This window comes from Schistocerca gregaria, chromosome X, assembly GCF_023897955.1.
Source record: "Schistocerca gregaria isolate iqSchGreg1 chromosome X, iqSchGreg1.2, whole genome shotgun sequence".
Lineage (NCBI taxonomy): Eukaryota > Metazoa > Arthropoda > Insecta > Orthoptera > Acrididae > Schistocerca > Schistocerca gregaria.
This window is the reverse complement of record NC_064931.1, coordinates 743347281-743368217: the sequence shown is the minus strand read 5'-3', so window position 1 is coordinate 743368217 and position 20937 is coordinate 743347281. Positions and strand designations below refer to the sequence as shown.

The 20937-nt window shown below is 39.6% G+C and overlaps 1 protein-coding gene across 4 annotated transcripts in view; it reads right to left on the bottom strand.

Moving 5' to 3' along the window:
• Window positions 1-15202: 15202 nt before the first annotated feature.
• The window catches only part of LOC126299007 (coiled-coil domain-containing protein 77-like), a 198542-nt gene continuing 192807 nt past the window's right edge, over window positions 15203-20937 (bottom strand). For 2 of the 4 annotated variants that reach the window (XM_049990639.1, XM_049990640.1), the window contains exon 9: window positions 15203-15769. In XM_049990639.1, coding sequence (XP_049846596.1) covers window positions 15524-15769 — 246 coding nt within the window. In that variant the 3' untranslated portion in view covers window positions 15203-15523. The remainder of the gene's footprint in view (window positions 15770-20937) is intronic. The other 2 variants (XM_049990642.1, XM_049990641.1) reach the window with 2 other exon arrangements.

Here is a 20937-nt window from a genome sequence, read left to right as displayed (position 1 = left end):
ATTTAGATCACTACTTCATTCAGCTCTCATACTGTCATGGATGGTGAGAACAGAAAATACTTTACACTTTGTTTTAGAGGTTATGAATTATGACTTATAGTATTAAAACACAGGAGAGATATTGATAATGAAGTTGTGAATTATTCTGAGACAGTTTGAGACAGATACTGTTATGTGGAAGAGAAATTAGAATTTAAACACTGTAGGACTCTCTTAGCAAGTCAAAATTGAATCTGACTTCCTAATGGACTACAATAGACCACTGCTCACATTAACATTTGGCCTAGTCTAATCTGCACCAGACTACACATTGTTTCACATTTCATTTATTTACACAATTAGAGTGAAGGAAATGCTTCTGTTTAGCGAGTTGCAATATCTACCTTAAACATAGATGACACATTGTAGTTATTTTATGCTCATTGCTCATTTACTCATAAGAAAATGGGAGAATGAAGCTGATACAGACACTTCAACATTATCCATATGATTACATATTCTGCACTTACTAGTAACTTCGATGAATTGATACATTTATTACCAGAAGCATGTATATACACATTTGCTTTTATGAACTGTGTTATTGTCTATGTATGATATTGGGAAGAAGATGTATTGATTATGCTGTGGAGAGAAATTTTTACATTAGGAGAAGGACATTACCATGATACACAACCAGATGTATAACACAGCTGTACTGACACATACTTTGGTGCAAAGTTGGCCACTCATGTAATTGCACTGCTCTGTAGCTACCATTGCACTTTGGTGGTGAGGAACACGAGATACAAAAAGCAGTCTGTGCTATTTCATCACCTATGCTATTTGAATTATGTTTTGAGAAATGAAGAGAAGGATAGGCTAACTTTTGGTTTTATAGAATAGAATAGAATATTTTTATTAGCCTTTCAGTATTTTTCATACAATTGGCTTCGTCAAAGTTTACAGAGGGTTTTAGTTTCAGTACGATATTCAAATAGTAACAGAAAGGGGAGAAAAGGAACTAAAGACCTTTTCTTCAGCATTATGTAAAACAATGTTTTATACAGTAATTAAATACACATATAAGAAAAGAATCACAGTAAATAACTAGCTTATGTAATATCAAAACAGTTTGTTCATAACTTAGATAAAACATATATTTTGATGATTAGTTTCTAAGAATTCTTTAGTTGTATAGAATTCGTTGTTTTTTAGCCAGGTTTGCAATGTATTCTTATATTTATTTAGTGGTACTGTACGAGCTGAGCATGGTAACTTATTTGAAAAATTTTATGCTTAAGTACTTGTAGTTATTATGGACTACAGCAAGTTTTGTGGAAGGCAAGTCCAGCAGGTGACTGTTTCTTGTACTGTGTGCATGCACATCACATCTCAAGTTCAATTTTTTCAGATTTTCTCTGGCATATATTAGACAGTTATATATGTACATGCTTGGCACTGTCATTATGCCAAGAGATTTAAAATAATTTCTGCAGGACTCTCTGGGTGCTAACCCCTTCATGCACCTCATTGCTTTCTTCTGCCATCTGAAGATACATTCAGCCCCTAGGTAGTTATCCCAAAGCAATATTCCATATTGCAGTTGGGAATGAAAAAAAAAGCATAGTATGAGTGGAGTAGCAATTGCTTGCTCACACTATTTCTTAATTTATACAATAAGAAAAGTACTCGCGCTAGTTTACTACATAGACAATTGGTGTCTCCTCCCCATGAGAGCTTTTGGTCTATGATTAGTCCAAGTAATTTCACTGTCTTGTTTTCATTTTTAGTTACTTTGAGATTAAATATTATTTCTTCTGTTTTTGTTTGATTTATGCACAGCTGGTGAGCCTGACACCAGTAATTAGTCATTTGCATCATTTCTCTATTTTTGTCCAGTACACTCTGTAAGTTCCGTCCTGTATTTATTAATGTCATATCATCAGCATATAGTATGTTCTTACATGGAATGTAATTCGAGGAGTCATTAACATAGACAACAAACAGAAAAGGTGCAAGAACAGAGCTTTGGGGTATTCCTCTTTCTATAGGGAGTATTTCTGACCTCTGCTTATTTGCATATACAAGTTGTAACCTATTGCTTAGATAAGATCTGAATAGTTGGAGTGGGGAGGTACTGAAATGTAACAATTGATTTTCATACGATTTTGAAGCTAATTTGGATTGATAATTAACTGTTACATTATTAGTTAGAACCCATATAAATAATTTACCCTTTAAGACCTGTAACATAGTTTTCAACAGCTTCATATCAAAGTACTCACTAATATGACGTCCATCCATTGGTAGGAACATGTGCTGTCAATTCATTTAATTGCAGTTAAGGCTTTTCATTTATGAACAATCAAGTAACAAAAGTTCCAAGGACAATAAATCACTAGTAATTTTTTACCAGAATGTTCAGAACATAACCAGTAAGATTGCTAAATCAGAAGTACTTTTGCTTCATCAGCTAAGGGATATTACAGTTTTATGTGTGAGTGAACATTGCTTAAAGAAAAACCAAGCCTGTAATGCTAGAATAACAGGATTTGAAATTGTTAGTAGCACAGAGACTTTTATAGGTGGAGGAACATGCACATATGTTAAGCAAGGGATTCAATGCAAAGACACACTGAAAAAGTGTTTGGTATTGTGTTCGCAAACTTAAAGAACCCAAAATAATCATTGTGTGCATATACCATTCCTCATAAGGCAACTTTATGGCTTTTCTGGCCAGTGCAGAAAGACTGTTCAGCGAATTTAGGAATTTTAAAGAAAATATTATTGTAGTTGGAGATTTAAATGTAAACTTTAAAATAACAATGTATGGAAAGTTCTGGTTGAGAATTATGTATTACTTAGGAATAAAGGAGATGACTCACCAGAAGGCAGAAGTGCTGCATCGTGGATAGGTACACAAACAAAAGGTACAAAGCTTTGTTAGCTTTCAGAATGAACTTCCTTTTCCAAGCTTGTAGGAAAAATACCACGCAAACACCCACACATGCACTCACATGATACACCTGTCTCCCTACATTGTGCTCAGTCAACTGCCAGCTCTTTCCTGGCCCGTGTTGAGTGTACTAGGGTTATGTGGTGGTGCAGGGTGGGGTGGGGTGAGGGAGAATGGGAAGGCAGGAATGGGTTTTGGGGGAAGTGTCTAGTGGCTGATGGGAGAATGGGGAGCCGTCTGTGGGCTACCTAGAGGGGGCAGGTGGCAGACAACTGGGCACACAGTTTTACAGACTAGGGCATACGATAGCAGCACACAACTAACTGACACGAAATGGGTGGAGGTACTGGGATGGGGTGGTGTGTGAATAGTGCAGGGGTACTGGGACAGAGGTTGGTTCCTGTCCTGGGTGGTCTTCGGTGACATGGGGGCACTTCTTTGTCGTTGGTTCTTGGGGTGGATTTGAGGATTAGGTGTGTGTGGGGATATGGAAAGGGAGATCTGTTTGTGCCATATCCCCATGCACACCTGATCCTAACATCCATCCCAAGAACCAACCACAAAGAAGTGACGCCCCCCCCCCCCCCCCCTTGTCACCCAATACCAAATCATTCATCAGAGCTTTGATTATCTATCACCATGCCCTGAAATGAGGGACATCCTACCCAAGATACTTCCATCCCCACCTCCAAAGTGGTGTGGTGTTCCACTGCCCACTCAACCTCCACAACATCCTAGTCCGTACCTATGCTGCCCACCCCCAATCCCCTGTCACAGGGATCCCCCTGCCACAGGGATCATACCCTTGTGGAAGACCCAGATGCAAGACCTGCCCAATCCATCCACCCACCCAGCATCACGTACTTTAGTCCCATCACAGGCTTATCCTACCCCATCAGAGGCCGGGCCACCTGTGAAAGCAGCCATGTTGTATACCAGCTCTGCTGCAACCACTGCACAGCATTTTACATTAGTATGACAACCAACCAGATGTCAACTAGAATGAATGGCAAAAAACTGTTGCAAAAAACAAGGTGGACCACCCAGTGGCACAAAATGCAGCAGCAGAGCACAACATGCAAGATTTCAATGGCTGCTTCATAACCTGTGCCATCTGGATCCTCCCTATCACTACCAGCTTTTCTGAGCTGTGCAGATGGGAGATATTCTTATAGCACATCCTTTGCTCCCTGGCCTAAACCTAAGGTAACTCCTGTGCCTCCATCACACCCAACAAAGAGAGAGAGTGAGAGCGAGCGAGCGAGAGAGAGAGAGAGAGAGAGAGAGAGAGAGAAAGTGGGGTGCGCACCCACACACACACAAACAAATATACCCCCCTCCCTCCCCCCCCCCTCACACACACACACACACACACACACACACACACACACACACACACACACACACACACACTCTCTCTCTCTCTCTCTCTCTCTCTCTCTCTCTCTCTCTCTCTCTCCGCACTGTACCTCCGCCCAATTTACACACAACCTTCTGTCCCAGTACTCCTGCCCAATTTACGCAGCATCCCCTGTCCCTGTGGCCCTGCCCAATTTGTGTCAGCTACTTGTGTGCTGCTATCTCATGCCCTAATCTGTGAAATCGTGTGTGCCCAGCCACCTGCCCCCTCTACCTGCACCCCTGACTAGCCCACAGACAGCTCCTCACTCTCCCATGAGCAGCTAGACACTTCCCCCCAAACCGAGCGAGGTGGCGCAGTGGTTAGCACACTAGACTCGCATTCGGGAGGACGACGGTTCAAGCTCGTCATCGGCCATCCTGATTTAGGTTTTCCGTGATTTCCCTAAATCACTTCAGGAAAATGCCGGGATGGTTCCTTTGAAAGGGCATGGCCGATTTCCTTCGCAATCCTTCCCTAACCCGAGCTTGCGCTCCGTCTCTAATGACCTCGTTGTCGACGGGAAGTTAAACACTAACCACCACCACCACCACTTCCCCCCAACCCCCTGCCTGCCTCACACCTCTCTCCATCCCTCACCCGACCCCACCCTGCAGACCCCACCTCGCCCCAGTAAACTCACTGGGAAAGAGCTGGCAGTCAACTGAGCACAATGTAGGGAGACAAGCGCGCGCGCGTGTGTGTGTGTGTGTGTGTGTGTGTGTGTGTGTGTGTGTGTGTGTGTGTCATGTTTTACCTACAAGCTTGAGAAAGGAAGTTAATACCAAAAGCTAGCAAAGCTCTGTACCTTTTGTTTCTGAACCTATCAATGACACAGTGCTTCTAAACTTTAAAATAACCTGTCAAAACATATGAGTGTCATTCCAACAGAAATGCACACTATTTTTGTAAAAATACAGTTTTCGTTCTGCATGTGCTAAAGTTTTACATTGTCTAGATACATCCTTCCCGCTTGTTTTCAAACTTAGTTCAACGTTTTTCCCGTGTGTGGCGCCGTCACAGCATGTCTTCAAGATGACTGCTACACTTGACGTTCGTCAGAAGCAACGTGCTGTCATAGAATTCCTGTACTGTGAAAATTAGACAGTGGGGAACATCCACAAGAGGTTGAAAAAGGTGTACGGAGATGCTGCTGTCGATCGCAGTACAGTTAGTCAGTGGGCAAGTAGGTTACGTGATGAAAGCAAGCATGGCAATATTGAGGATTGTCCTCACAGCGGCAGGCCTCGTACTGCACACGCTCCAGACAACGTGCAGAGAGTTAACAAATTGGTGACTGCTGGCAGATGCATCACAGTGAACGAATTGTCACGCTACGTTGGGATAGGGGAAGGAAGTGTTTGCAGAATACTGAAAGTGTTGGCACTAAAAAAGGTTTGTGCCAGGTGGGTTCCGAGGATGTTGACAGTGGCTCACAAAGAAACAAGAAAAATGGCATGAAGTGAACTTTTGGAACGGTACGAGAATGGTGGAGATGAATTTCTTGGAAGAACTGTGACAGGTGATGAAACATGGCTCCATCATTATTCACCAGAGATGAAGAGGCAATCAATGGAGTGGCATCATGCCAAGTCATCCAAGAAAAAAAAATTCAAAACCACACCTTCTGCTGGAAAAGTTATGGCTACGGTGTTTTTCGATTCCGAAGGACTCTTGCTTGTGGACATCATGCCAAGTGGAACCACCATAAACTCTGATGCATAAGTGATGACACTGAAGAAACTTCAAGCTCAACTGAGTTGTGTTCGACCACATCGGCAAAAGCAGGATTTTGTGAATGGCTACACATATCGAAACGTGGTTTCCAGCAAATGTTAAAGCATTAAGAGGCACGTATTTTGTGTTTGGTTAATACTTTTAGCACTGGTATCAACAGATATATTGAAGCAAGACATATTTACATGGAACCATATCAGGGTGTATACGTGGACAAGGGGGAAAAAATCCCAGAATTTTCCCAGATCTCCTGGTTAAAAATATATTTTCTCCCGGGTGAAAATACACCGTTTCCGTGTTAAGTGACAGTATACTTTCCCTCAGAACTGTAAAACTTATCCTTTGAAGGAATATGGTTTTATACAGCAGCGTACAATTTCCCAGCACTTTAGAAAAGGAAACTCAGGGGGAAAAAGCATGTTTTGGAAAGATCTTTGATGTGCACCAACATGGTTCAAATGGCTCTGAGCACTATGGGACTTAACATCTGATGTCATCAGTCCCCAAGAACGTAGAACTACTTAAACCTAACTAACCTAAGGACATCACACACATCCATGCCCCAGGCAGGATTCAAACCTGCGAGCGTAGTGGCCGCGCGGTTCCAGACTGAAGCGCCTAGAACCGCTTGGCCACACCGGCCGGCGCACCAACATGTACACTGAATATTTTTGTATTACAAAAGTATAAACTCGAATTCCACCAACAGTAAACGTTAATGGTCTAAATTAAGATACATAGTATTGTTAGAAGAAAAGAAAAGCTTTCGCATATAACATTTGTCTCGAAGATTAATAAGCTACAAGAGAAGCTAAGCTTTCACATATAACGTTGATCTGTTTAGCGCATGTTACACTTTAAAATACATCACACAAATACGCCGGTAAAATTTTTGATACCGACATAAATCTCTGATCTTCTGGGCTCGAAATTCTTCTAAATGGCTCGTCATCAAAGAGTTGATTTTTAAAAGAGAGCAAACTCTCTGTGATTTAAGAAATTCATCATACACTCTCGCACATAGTTCATCTTGTGTAAAAGGAAATTTACTTTTAAAATAACACTTTTCGGACAACAATTCACAATATTTTCCTGGCACCTGTTAGAAATAGATGCATTTCAGCAGTTGCCAGATAATAGGCATCACCATGCGTGCGCAGCTACGGTGACGTAGGAAGCCCGCATGTTCGTATGCCTAAAACATTAAAAGATGTTACATTATCTCATAAAAGAAATATGACATCAGAGGATACTCCAAAAGCTTCGGAATTTCGTGAACCATACTAAAATGCATAGTTCACCTTGCAGTGCACATTCGTATGTCCAGATTCCTAACGACGTAGGCCTCGACCTGATATGAAGCTTTCAATGTGGTTTTCGGGACATAAATTTTCTTGGAATACCAGCACTGTATTATCTGTTGTTTGGTTCTTTATTAGGGCATAATGGCATACGTGCCAGAAGATGAAAACCTGCACTTGAAACACAGCGAACAGATAAAATTAGTCAATTGTGTGGAATTAAACACTTTGTTTCAAATCAATTGACTGCCTCAGCAGGAAAGCTTCATAAAAGCCAAATTTTTTTAGCAAACCGACAAAAATAACTTTATTGTTGTGCAAGGCCATTAATGCTTGACTGTCAGAAAGGTGGAAATAAAATAAAATCTGAAACTAGTAACATATTTTAGCCTTCTGTAATTATGTGAATGTATTTTAATTCACTTGATAGCTCCCAGCTACAGAAATCCGTATTAATAATTTTAGTACAGCGTTATATCACCAGTTACAGTTACATTCTCAGCAAGTACACCAACTACTTTCATTCATACATGTATTTTTTCATCATTACTAACTTTACGACAGGAGCGGGTATATAATGTAAAAGGCATATTACTATATACATAACTACGTCTAGATTGGGACTTAGCATCTATTCCACAATGCCAGATCTTGTAGGCGATGACATCTCGGTCGGCGAATGATTCGAGTCCAGGTAGAGAGGCATTCTCACATCGGACGATAGCAAGAGTAAACCAAAGTTAGTAATGATGAAAAAATACATGTATGGATGGAAGGACTTGGTGTACTTGCCGAGAATCTAACTGTAACTGGTGATGTAACGCGGGTACTATATTTATTAATAAAATGTGATCTGTAGCGTCAGCCATTAACCGGGGATCGTACATCACGAACCGGGGGCTCAAGGATGCAACAGTTTGAAAAAAATCAAAAACATAGTGCCGCACTGCCCGCTGAGCGCCTAGCGAGTCGGTGACGCAACCCGCCCGACTTGGCTCGGCACCAGGCAGCAGTAAACGAAGAGGAAACACAAAAATGAATAAATGTAAACACGGGTCACGTGGAGAGTAGCCCCCCCCCCCCCCCCCAAACTATAACTTATAACTCAGACTGCTCTGTGCATCAGAACGTCAAAAATTGAAAGAAAAGACTTTTCAAAACTAGGTTCATATTGTAGCGCACATCTATCTGAAGAGTCTGATAGATAAAACATATATATTCGAGGAAATGTGAGACACGTTATTTGGTATTAAGTGTGTAGTGCAGTGCCACACCTCTTCAAACAACATTCTTATACCGAACGTCACTTTATTTCGCTCTGTGGAACTCAAATGTGTATATTTTGTAACTGATGCCATCAAACTATTTCAGGTCAATGGAAATTAAAATGTCCTGTAATGCCTCTCCTGCTCCCAGTAGACCAGTTTGACGTCTTGCCCCTCACTTAAAAAAGGAAAGAAAAAAAGAAAACTCCCGATTAATACTGGATAGGATTATTTGTAACCAGGAGAACAAGAACTCTTCAGAAAATCTGGACTTTTTATTGCCTATTAGCTAATAAATTCCTCTTCTGTGTGATAAAATTAAATATAGGATACCTAAAACCAGTAAAGACAAGACACAGGCAAGACAGTACACATTTCTTCAATCCTTAGGTCCTAGCGATTTTTCTATGTAATCTTACTACAGCTTTACATGGCGTGCTTTCCTATCTGCGAAAGAACTATTACCTTATCAATGTTCGTCAAATGTTTTGCTACATGAAAAATATAAATGTCGTTGTCTAATACTGAAAAAGCTGTTAATGCAAATAGTATCCAAGACTGGTGTGGTTTCTTGATCTGATAACGTCTAAATTGTCACTGTGTGATGGATAAAACAAAACAGGCCTTTCTAATATTGCAGCAACTGTAACACACACCAAAGAAGCGAGACTGTTTTGGCAATGATGATCATTTTTATAATACAACAGAATATAATTCACGAAGTACAAGCAAAAGCTTTAGCTTTATTCCACTCAGCTCGTATAGCCCTGTCCCATTTTGTCTGCAGGAAAGTTTATTTCTAGATGTGACAAGGATTCCCCTGACAGAGACATCACGTACACTATGCACGCATTCAAAAATCAACTTATAATTCATTCAGAAATCAAGCAAAAAGCTTTACGTTAGATAATAGTTTCACATTTCATTTATACGCTCCAGTTTCTCATGCACGAGACTGAAAAGTAGAAGAACAACATTTTGGAGTCGTCATTGTCTTCCACAATTCGTGTGATGTCCCCGTTTCTTCTCCTTTCTCATTCTCACAAACAGTCTTGTCATCATTAATTCTGTAACTATTCCTACCACTGCCAAAACTCATTCTCCGGTTAACTTTACTAACCCTGCCACAATCACCGGTTTAGTTATCCAGCAATTATTCTCCGGTTAGGCGTTATTACGTGTTCGTACAATACGTTTTCCGCACTGCTCCCAGAATGGAAGTTAGGCGGCTGCTAGCCGGAGACTACAACTAGCCCTGTCTAGTGTAGTGATCTGGCCAAAAATTTTCTGTCAAAATTTCACTTTCTTGGTTACACCGAGAAGATAATACGTAATCTTTCTTACCTGTTATTCCTGTTAGTCATTTATCTCCACTCTGGTAATCTGAATCTATGGATTTCACTAGTAATTTTAATGACGCTGGACATTCGCAAACCGAATCAACCACATAAACAAGGAGAAATTGGCATTCACTGGTTTGGCTTTATTCCACTCAGCTCGTATAGCCCCATCCTGTTTTGTCTGCAGGAAGGTTTATTTCTAGATGTGACGAGGATTCCCCTGACAGAGACATCACGTACACTATGCACGCATTGAAAAATCAACTTATAATTCATTCAGAAATCAACTTAGAATGTGTTCAAAAACCAGCAGGGGAGCGTTTCAAAATCATATGAATAATCGATAGACTGACGTGCGCTGGATGCTAAGTGCACTGTGAAACAAGGTATTTTTCCTCATGAATATGAATTTGCCCCCTTCCCCCGAAATTTCCGCCTGGTTCAGATACCCCGGTTTGCCGTCACCTCCCACTAGATCCGGACCTGCTGCACATGCGTCAATCAGGCGGCTTGGGCGCGCCAATATAATTTTTCTGGGTACCATGTGGCTGGTTGCTGCTACTGCTACTTACTCAGCCAACGGCCACATTTCTGTAGCCAGAAGAGGGAGAAGGTACTACTCATACGCGACTCAACTGGGTGTGAGTCGTGCTTCGGTAGCTCAGATGGTAGAGCACTTGCCCGCGAAAGGCAAAGGTCCCAAGTTCGAGTCTCGGTCGGGCACACAGTATTAATCTGCCAGGGAGTTTCATATCAGCGCACACTCTGCTGCAGAGTGAAAATCTCATTCTCAATGCAGTAGTTGTTTTTGACAGCATAAAAGAACTGTTTATTTTTGAAGAATGAACAGTTGATTTCTCTGTTTAAGCTTTTCATAATCCCTTTGTGATATGCTAAATTCTAGCCTATGTTGTATTTTCATATACAATGTTTGTAGGATGTAAGTTGGTTCAAGGGGAAATAAAGCTTTATACCTGTAGCACAGGTCTACCTTACGGTACAAAACTATGTAGCCTGGTTCGAGATGCCTGCTTGGCAAAGTCTGCACTGCAAATGCCATTTCCAGCCACCGTGATATCACATTCTAGTATATTTCTTGGATTTTTATGAGAAGTTTCAACATCAACATTAACAAACACTGTATCACTGTAATTGTTTCCTCAAGATCTATCAAATGCAGCTATAAAAAATATACGGTTACATTAAAAAAAAGCGTGCTTCCTTCAATATCTCTGTTGATACCAGTGCTGAAAAAATGTGCCCCTCAATGATATAACATGAACCGAAAACCAAGTTTCGATATGTGTAAGCGTTCACGAAATAAGAGGTGTTACATCTTACATGACTCACTCTGTATACTGAAATTCTGTTTACACTAAAAATAATGTATTCATATTTGAGAAAACATGGTAGGAATACTTGTGATAATGTAATTTCAGTGTAATTAACAAAAATGTAATCACCATTGTTTATCCATATCCTTTCACTTATTTTTCCATGAAAACAAGAGATATGTAATTGTCTTTGTACCACACATTTCACTTGTAACCACCAGGTGATAACTTTTTTTTTTTTTTTTTTTTTTTTTTAATTTTCAACAACACCTGTAAATGTGATCAGCAAATTTACTATACACAACAATATACAAATTGTTAGCAAGAGTTTATAAGACCCGTAAAAAATTGTGTGAGAGACCCAGTATGATGTAAGATCTTGAGCAGCACTCTGTGATGTAATAAACTGTACACCTTAAACAATAACTGACTTTTCACATCTTTTGAGAACCATGGTATTCTCTGGCTCATTTTCACTGAAGAAACTTAGGGAAACATCAACTGCTGTGAAGCAACAAAATGAAGATTTGTTCCAGTCAAAGTGTATTATTTTGAACAGAGTTACACCCATTAAACTTCAAGAACATTTATTTCAGCTACCACTGACAAAATATTTCGTAAAGACGTTTACTTTGAATTATTTTCTGTTAATAACATTTATCCCCAGTAAGGTGGTTACCCCTCAGTCTGGAACACGGTAAATTATCAATAAAGATTTTCTTTCTTATGCTCTAGGCATTAATATTTACAATCCTACTTGAAATTTCAAACAGTTTTCTTCAATAATCTGGTGATTCATTCTCTGCTAATAACACATAAGCTGTTGCCCTGTCAGAGGTATTTTTAGTTGATCATTGCATAGGGTAATCTCTCTGGTCAGAGTTTCATGCTGAGCTCAGGAACTTTGCTTGTTGATCAACATTTCCATCTCTGAGATCTTCAATTTGTGTTTGCAATTTTTTGCCAGCATTCCCACAAAATCAGTTTTTTTTTATTTAAAACACTAAACTCTACAACAGATTACATATTTTGCCTTCTCAGTAAGGTCAGAACATTGTTCATGAAACTAACCTTAACAGTAGTTGTGATTGGGAAAGTGTCTTGTAGGGCATTGTAATGTAAAGTACCTGCACTACTGTCTGCTGTAGTGATCTATCACATAAAATTATACCACTACACTATTATCTTTTTGTATGTAGTTCTCATACACGAATGCACCTTTACTGCAGCCACCAATGGCAATACTCAACAAAGTCCTTGTACTAGGAGGTACATCATGCTGCTTGAGAACCGCTAGTGGTCCCCTCACAGAAATGCTCCTACTGATGGAGTGCTGGGAATTATCATCAACTGTAGGTGCCTATCTGTGGCCACATCTAAACCAAGAACACACTGCAGCTACAGTGGAGCATGGTGTTTGTTTCAGCCTGTCTTCCGTGTGCTGGACCGTACAGGCCACAGGCTAGCTGCTCTGGCCCACTGAGGCTGCTGAGCTGTGCGCAGTCCATCACACTACAGACAACAGAACAGTCTGCCAGCCTGCTGGCTCACCACACACAGTTCTATGTTCTCTGTTTACAGATTCAGCACTCCACCCTCACTGCCTGTGCTTTGGTGCACTACAAGTCTGTCTGTATCCTAAAATTTGTGGGGAGAAAAAATGACTTTGATGTAGTGTACTACTTGATTCCTATTACATGTCAATGGATTATTACATTATGAGTATCAGTGTCGAATTAAGTCGGGTGATGCTGAGGGAATTAGATTAGGAAGTGAGACACTTAAAGTAGTAAAGGAGTTTTGCTATTTGGGCAGCAAAATAACTGATGATGGTCGAAGTAGAGAGGATATAAAATGTAGACTGGCAATGGCAAGGAAAGCATTTCTGAAGAAGAGAAATTTGTTAACATAGAGTATAGATTTAAGTGTCAGGAAGTCATTTCTGAAAGTATTTGTATAGAGTGTAGCCATGTATGGAAGTGAATCATGGAGATAAATAGTTTGGACAAGAAGAGAATAGAAGCTTTTAAAATGTGGTGCTACAGAAGAATGCTGAAGATTAGATGGGTAGATCACATAACTAATGAGGAAGTATTGAATCGGATTGGGGAGGAGAGAAGTTTGTGGCACAACTTGACCAGAAGAAGGGATCGGTTGGTAGGACATGTTCTGAGGCATCAAGGGATCACCAATTTCGTATTGGAGGGTAAAAATCGTAGAAGGAGACCAAAAGATGACTACACTAAGCAGATTCAGAAGGATGTAGGATTGCATTAGGTACTGGGAGATGAAGAAGCTTGCACAGGATAGAGTAGCATGGAGAGCTGCATCAAACCAGTCTCAGGACTGAAGACCACAACAACAACGAGCATCAGTGATTCACAAGAATGTAATACATTTAACTCGACCAACAGATGCACGATTTGCACTATTTGGGAATTAAGAATATATACACCTAGATAAAGATATTCTGTAGCTGTTATTGCTGTTACATGTACCCTTTTGATCATAAAAGAATACCTGTGTAGGTACTGTAAATGGTTGGAAGAAAAATGTGTAAACTGTCACTATAGTGATGTACACAAGCTCAAGCACTCGTGGAACCTTCCGCCCATCTACCCCAATACATTTAATCAGAATAATAATATAAGTGGATTGATACAGGAATTTGTTGATACACACAGAGTGTAAAACAGCAGAAGTGACAGGCTGACTCAGCGAGTAACCTCAAAGCTCAACCTGACAGGCTGGAGAAGCGGAAAGGCTTGACAACCCAGTCGCAATGGGTTGCATAGATGCACAATCTCACAAGTGAGCAGGACTGGTCTCAGCCCTATAACCTTGTTTCTGTTACTGCATTCCTTGCTCAGGCAACTACAATTGCTTGCACACTTTTTGTATTATCTTCATACATCTCTGTTTCTGTACCCTGTTGTGCTCTATATACAGTGCAAACAATACAGAAGGCTTACTCCCCTGAGTTGTTGCCTCTGATAAGCTCTCAGCATCTTTTGCAATAGACTTGAATGTCACTTGTAATCACCAGCTTTCTGATTCACAGGTGGATAACATGCTGCTTACTACTGTTCAGCAACTTCTTTGCACAACACTGTCTCCTCTATCATCGACAATGGTACACTTCTGTCCTGTAATAAATAAATACATAAAAGTCCACTTTATGTGGTTAATTCAGAAATATCATGTCAATACCATCTTTTAATACTTCATTCACCAGACTATCACTGTGATAATTACCTGGAACATAACTCCTGAGCAAGTGACACCAAAGCAAGACACCAAAACACACAGCCTCAATGGTATACCAGTCAATTTTGATGACTGTTCTTGTCTATGGCTACTAATTTATGCTAAACCTGCTTATGTTTACCAGTTATGGCTTAGAGGCTGCTCTGTGGATGTTTCTATCAGTGACTGCTGTGCATTCATGCATGTTCACTTTGTGTGTTACTGTTTTTTGTTTCAGGGGTCATACACTACCCTTTGCTTTACCAAATAAACAACAGAAATGATGATAGAAACTCAAATGATGAGAGCACAGCAACCAGTAACAATAGGGATTCCTGTAGCATTAGGTTTGTGAATTTTGAATAACATGAACGATCATTGTGAAATTGTTGCTAAGTGCAAGTTTGACCAGCCAATTGCTGAGCATACTGCTTGGTATAATAGTTAAATATCAACATTGTGAATGAGTGACTTGTCTTGCCTTTTCCCACTGCTCAACACTAGGCTAACTGAACTGTGCACAAGGGAATTGTCCTCATATTTTCATCATTCCCACAGCTCTCTTGGATTCAACCACAGCTAGTTCTTATCCTTTGACTGGGAAAGCCTACTTCCTACTATCTTTCTTCTTGTCTCCCCCACCTCCTCCTGTAATAGTTTAGTAATCTTCTATCATATAACTCTCTTTTTAATGTTGTTCATTACAGGTGAGAAGTAAATTGTTTTCATTTCAGTAAATGTTGATAGTATCTTATTTCTATTTTTATCTTTACAGAAATTAATGGTGTTTCTGATATAAATTTTACAGAATCATTAGTTTGCATTAAAAGTTAATCTGAACACTTAAATGTATGGCCATTAAATCATATATAAAATTAACAGTTTGAGTGTATGAAACTTAACAACAATTATACAATCAACAAAGATCTGATTGCATGACAGATAAACTATAAAGTAAATCATTTATGACCTTTCTAATTTTTTAACATTATGCACTGTTGTCTCTGTTGCTTTTGAACCCTCACTTGTAGTTACAAAACAATCTTTACCACATCCTCTTGTAATTTTACGCTCAACATTTTTCAGGTGATTTTGCAATATCTTTATTTCATTTAAAAAGCCCTCAACTTCTAGTTTTTGTCTATGGTCAAGTTCTTTGTAATTCTTCATCTGCATCGTAATTTCTGACCTAAGTTTCCCAAGTTTTTTCTGAAAGAAAAAATATTTCAACAATTAGTCAATTCGAACTATGTTATCTTAATAACAGTATAAATAAGAAAATGGGAAGGTATTCGTATTTTATCAAAAAATAACTTCTTTCTTTGTCACAAGTAAAAAATACATTGTAAAATACAAAACTTGTTTGTTAACTTTTTGATTATATTTTAAAATTGTAAACTGTACCAGTAATCTTTTTTAGCTTTTCATTAAACATCTCCATCTATACTCCGCAAACCACAGCGAGGTGCATGGCAGAGAGTATGTTCCACTGGACGAGTTATTAGGGTTTCTTTCTGTTCCATTCACGTATGGAGCATGGGAAGAATGATTGGCTGAATACCTCTCTGCATGCAGTAATTATTCTAATCTTATCCTCATGGTCCTTACACAAGTGATACTTAGGGGATTGTAGTATATTCTTAGAATCATTATTTAAAGCCAGGTGTTTAAACTTTGTTAGTAGTCTTTATCAGGATAGTTTATGTCTATCTTCAAGAGTCTTCCAGTTCAGTTCCTTCAGTAGCACTGTGACCATCCCGCTGCCCTTCTCTATATATATCAAATATCTCCTGTTGGTCCTATCTGTTATGGGTCCTACACACAGTTGAGCAATATTTTGCAACTGGTCATACGAGTTATTTGTAAACAATCTCCTTTGTAGATTGATTGCACTCCCCCGATTCTGCCAATAAACTGAAGTCTACCACTGGCACTACCCACAACTGAGCCCATGTGATCATTCCATTTCATATCCCTACAAAGTGTTACATGCAAGTGTTTGTATGAGTTAGCTAATTCCAAACAAATTGCAAAATAATTTAGCAAAGATATCTGCTTGCTGTTAAAATTGGCAATTGACCCTAAGGAGTGAGTATTGTGAGGCTAGCCACACGAGTGGTAAAAGGAATGTGTTAAACTTCAGTTACAGAATAAATCAATCAAATCTAAAGTCTGTAATTTTCAACTAAATACCAAGGAATTACAATCACGAAGTATCTAAACTGGAACGCACACATAAAAAATGTTCTGGAGAAGGCAAACCAAAGACTGTGATTTATTGGCAGAGCACTTAGAAGATGCAACAGATCTAATACAGCAATTGCCTACACTACACTTCTCCATCCTCTTTTAGAGTACAGCTGCATGGTGTACGATCCTTACCAGATATGATTGATGATGTACATCAAAAAAATTCAAAGAAGAGCAGCATGTTTTATACTATCAAGAAATAGTGTAGAGTGTGTCATGGAAATGAGACAGGATTTGGGGTGGACATAATTAAAACAAAGGTATTTCTTGTTGCTGCAGGATCTTCTTATGAAATTTCAATCATCAATTTTCTCCTCTGAATGCAAAAATGTTTTGTTGATGGTGATCTACATAGGGAGAAACAATCATCATACTAAAAATAAGGGAAATAAGAGCTCGCACGGAAAGATATAGATGTTAATTTTTTCACATGCTGTTTGAAAGTGAAAAAATAGAGAATTATTGTGAAGGTGGTTCGATGAACCCTCTACCAGGCACTTGCACATGATTTGCTGAGTATCCACGTAGATGTAGATGTAGAACAGTGACTCACTGATCTTACAGTCAGAGGATACGAAATTTTTGTTTTGTTTTGTGAAGTCCAAAATTTTACATTTCTGAACATTTAAAGCAAGTTACCAATCTTTGCTCTACTTTGACATTTTATCGAGATCTGACTGAATATTTATGCAGATTTTTCAGGTAGTACATTATAGATAACTGTGTCAGCTGTAAAAGTCTGAGGTTACTATTAATATACAACATAAACAGCAATGTTCTCAACACATTCCCTGGCACACACCTGAAGTTACTTCTAAATCTGACAATGACTCTCCATCCAAGATAACATGCTGCATCCTCCCTACCAAAAAGTCCTCAATCCAGTCACAAATTTCACTAATAAAGTTAAATAATTCCTGCATGTAACATCTGGATATAGAACTACATCATAATGAACCTGGATGGACTTTGAATCAGTGCTGTGAACAAGAGATAATGCATATTCTAACTCCCACACAATGAATGAACAGATGCAAGAGACTTCCATTAAATTTTGAGTCATTCAAAAGAAAGTGCAGTATTAAGTTTGTGGACATCAAGGAATACAGCAATTTTGAGTGGGATATTTCCTTACCAGCAACACAAAAAGGTGTTGAGCCACAGACACACACAATGAAAAAGAAATTAGAAATTTTCAGTTTTTGGACTACATCCTTCTTCAGAAGCAGAAACACACACACACACACACACACACACACACACACACACACACACACACACAAAAGCACAACTGACACATAATGGCCACTGTTGTCTCCGGGCACTAAGGCCGGTCTGCAAATGGGCCATCTAGAGGAATCCTTCAGAGCCAGGCAGAATCCCAAACCTCTCACCTGGTTCATATTCACTGATGACTTCTTTATGATTTGGACAGAATGAGGACACTTGACCTAAATTCCTCCGCAAATGCAACATCATCTTCCCCATTCACTTCACATGGTCTTCTAAAGCCCAACAAGCCACCTTCCTTGATGTCAACCTCCACCTATACGATAGCTACATTAGTGGCCACATCAGTAATGCCATCTACATTAAACCACCAATAATACCCACACTTTGATAGCTTTTACCCAATTCACACCAAACCACATCTGTAGTGATGGGTAGTTCTCTCCAAATATGTTAAAGGTCTCACTGAGGCCTTTACAGACCAAAATTAACCGAGGCCTTTACAGACCAAAATTACCCTCACAACCTTGTCCAGAAACAGATCTCCCATGCCTTGTCTCCCCACACACCTGCCATTCCCCACATACTCACTGTTTGGCCACAAAGCAGCACTCCTCTTATGACTCAGTACCACCCAGGACAGAAGTAAGTGAATCACATTCTCTGACACAGTTTCGACTACCTCTCATTGTGCACTGGAATGATAAATATCCTCCCCACTATCCTAGCAACCTATCCCATAGTAGTTCTCTGCCACTAGCCCCACCTATGCAATATCCTTGCCCATCTCTACTCTACCCCTGCTCCAAGCCCCTTGCCTCATGGCTCACACCCCTACAATACATCTGTGCCATACATCTCCCCACTACCACCTACTCCAATCCTATCACATGCATCTCCTAGCCCATCAAAGGCAGGGCCACCTATGAAAGCACCCATGTGATGTACAGACTTAGCTGGAATCACTGTGCCACATCCTGCATGTGTATGACTATTAATAAGCTGTCATCTGCACAAATGGCCACTGCCAAACTGTTCCGAGAGACAGCTGGATCACCTAGTTGCTGAATGTGCCACCCAACATGAGGTGCTTCACTTTAATGACTGCTTCACATCCTGTAACATTCTTCAAACCAACACCAGTTTCTGTGAATTGTACAGGTGGAAACTCTCTCTGCAACATATCCTTCCTTCCTGTAACCCCCCTGGCATCTACCTTCGCTAGTCCCTGTTCTCCACCTGCCTTTCTTCTTTCCTGCTCTCACTCCAGTATTAAGGATGCCTTCTATCCCGCCAAAACATGTACACATTCCTTTACCCTTCTCTACCTCTCTCCTCACCATCATAGTACAGCCTCCCAATGCTGCATCTACGGCAGTCCTACCCTGTACCCACCATGTCCCTGTGTGCTCCCAAAGGAAGCATTAGCTTCTTCCCCCACTACCCTGCTGGATATACCTTGTGTGTGTGTGTGTGTGTGTGTGTGTGTGTGTGTGTGTGTGTGTGTGTGTGTTTTGTGTGTGTGTGTGTGTGTCCTTTCCATATTATTGTTATTCCATCCTGGACTTTCCACTGTTTGATACAAGACAGTGTGTAATATATTGGAAGGCCAATTTTCCAAAATCCAGTCAAACTGGAAATGTATGCCACAAAACCCCTATTTTCAAATATATATACTGAAAGATTTCATGTGACTCCATACTTTCATTGTACACAACAGATTCCTCTCCCAATATTTCAATGTCAAATAATTTTTCCCAAAATGTTCTGTATTGCTTTGTTGCTGTTATTTCTAGAGTTCTTGTGCTTCAGTAAATCGCTCCATCACTTCTGCCCACATGGATTAAGATTAGTCACTATGACCAAATAAAAAGCATGTATTTTATCTTATATTACCTTTCCTTAATTACTTTATAGGCATCAATAATAATTTTATCACAATCAGACTACCACTAGCATTCACCTGTGTGATTTGTACACTTTTATTTGAGCAATATATATTACGAATCTCAGTTCCATGACAATATGCGACCCACAGAACATGACAGTGTAAGTGTATAAACAGAAATAGTTGTTAAGACATTTAGGAATTCTTTTATTGTTTAGTTCAATGTTCCTCAAGGAAAGATTGTTTACAGGCAGCATGAATATTTGACAAGGCTATGTGAGGAAGTATACAAACTGGCTGACAAATTAATGTGATTATTAATAATTTATACAAAGAGAATGCACAACAAGGGCACAAGGGAAAGCCCCTTAATGAATCATCATCCGATTAATAAATTTTGCAAAATGTTCCAGGTTTTAATTAAGAAACATGAAGGAAGCACACACAGGCTGAGGTAATATTATGTCTGCTAATAACAATTTCTCAAACTGGCGTCAGTTAGAACCTAGGTCTTAGAGAAACCACATCTTTTGTGCTCATAGCACACATGTCCAGGTACTGACAAATAGCATACTGGTGAAGCTGTATGGTGTTTGTCAAGTTGGTATATGATGTCAAACAAGAAGTATGATAAGCAAAAAGTTTTTCGTGAAATGTGTAGTAAAGAAACAGGAAGGTATATCAAGAATATCTTGACAGCAAAGCTTGTCACAATAAATGAACTTAAATATACCCTTCAGTTTATTTCTCTGTGAAAACTGCCACAAGCCGCATCCATGTCACACAGCCACTCTCATTGACAAATGAGGTTATATGTACAGGGCCATGCTGAAAAGTAAAGCCTCCAAACTTCTTATTCTGTTCTCAATATCAGTTGAGGTACAACAAAGCATGCATATTACTCTGTTGACTTTTGTGACTTGCTGATGCAAGTTGCAACACTCTGCCATTAGAGGGCTCTGAACTGTATCCTGTAAAATGACAGTGTGAAACATAACTATGTCAGTGC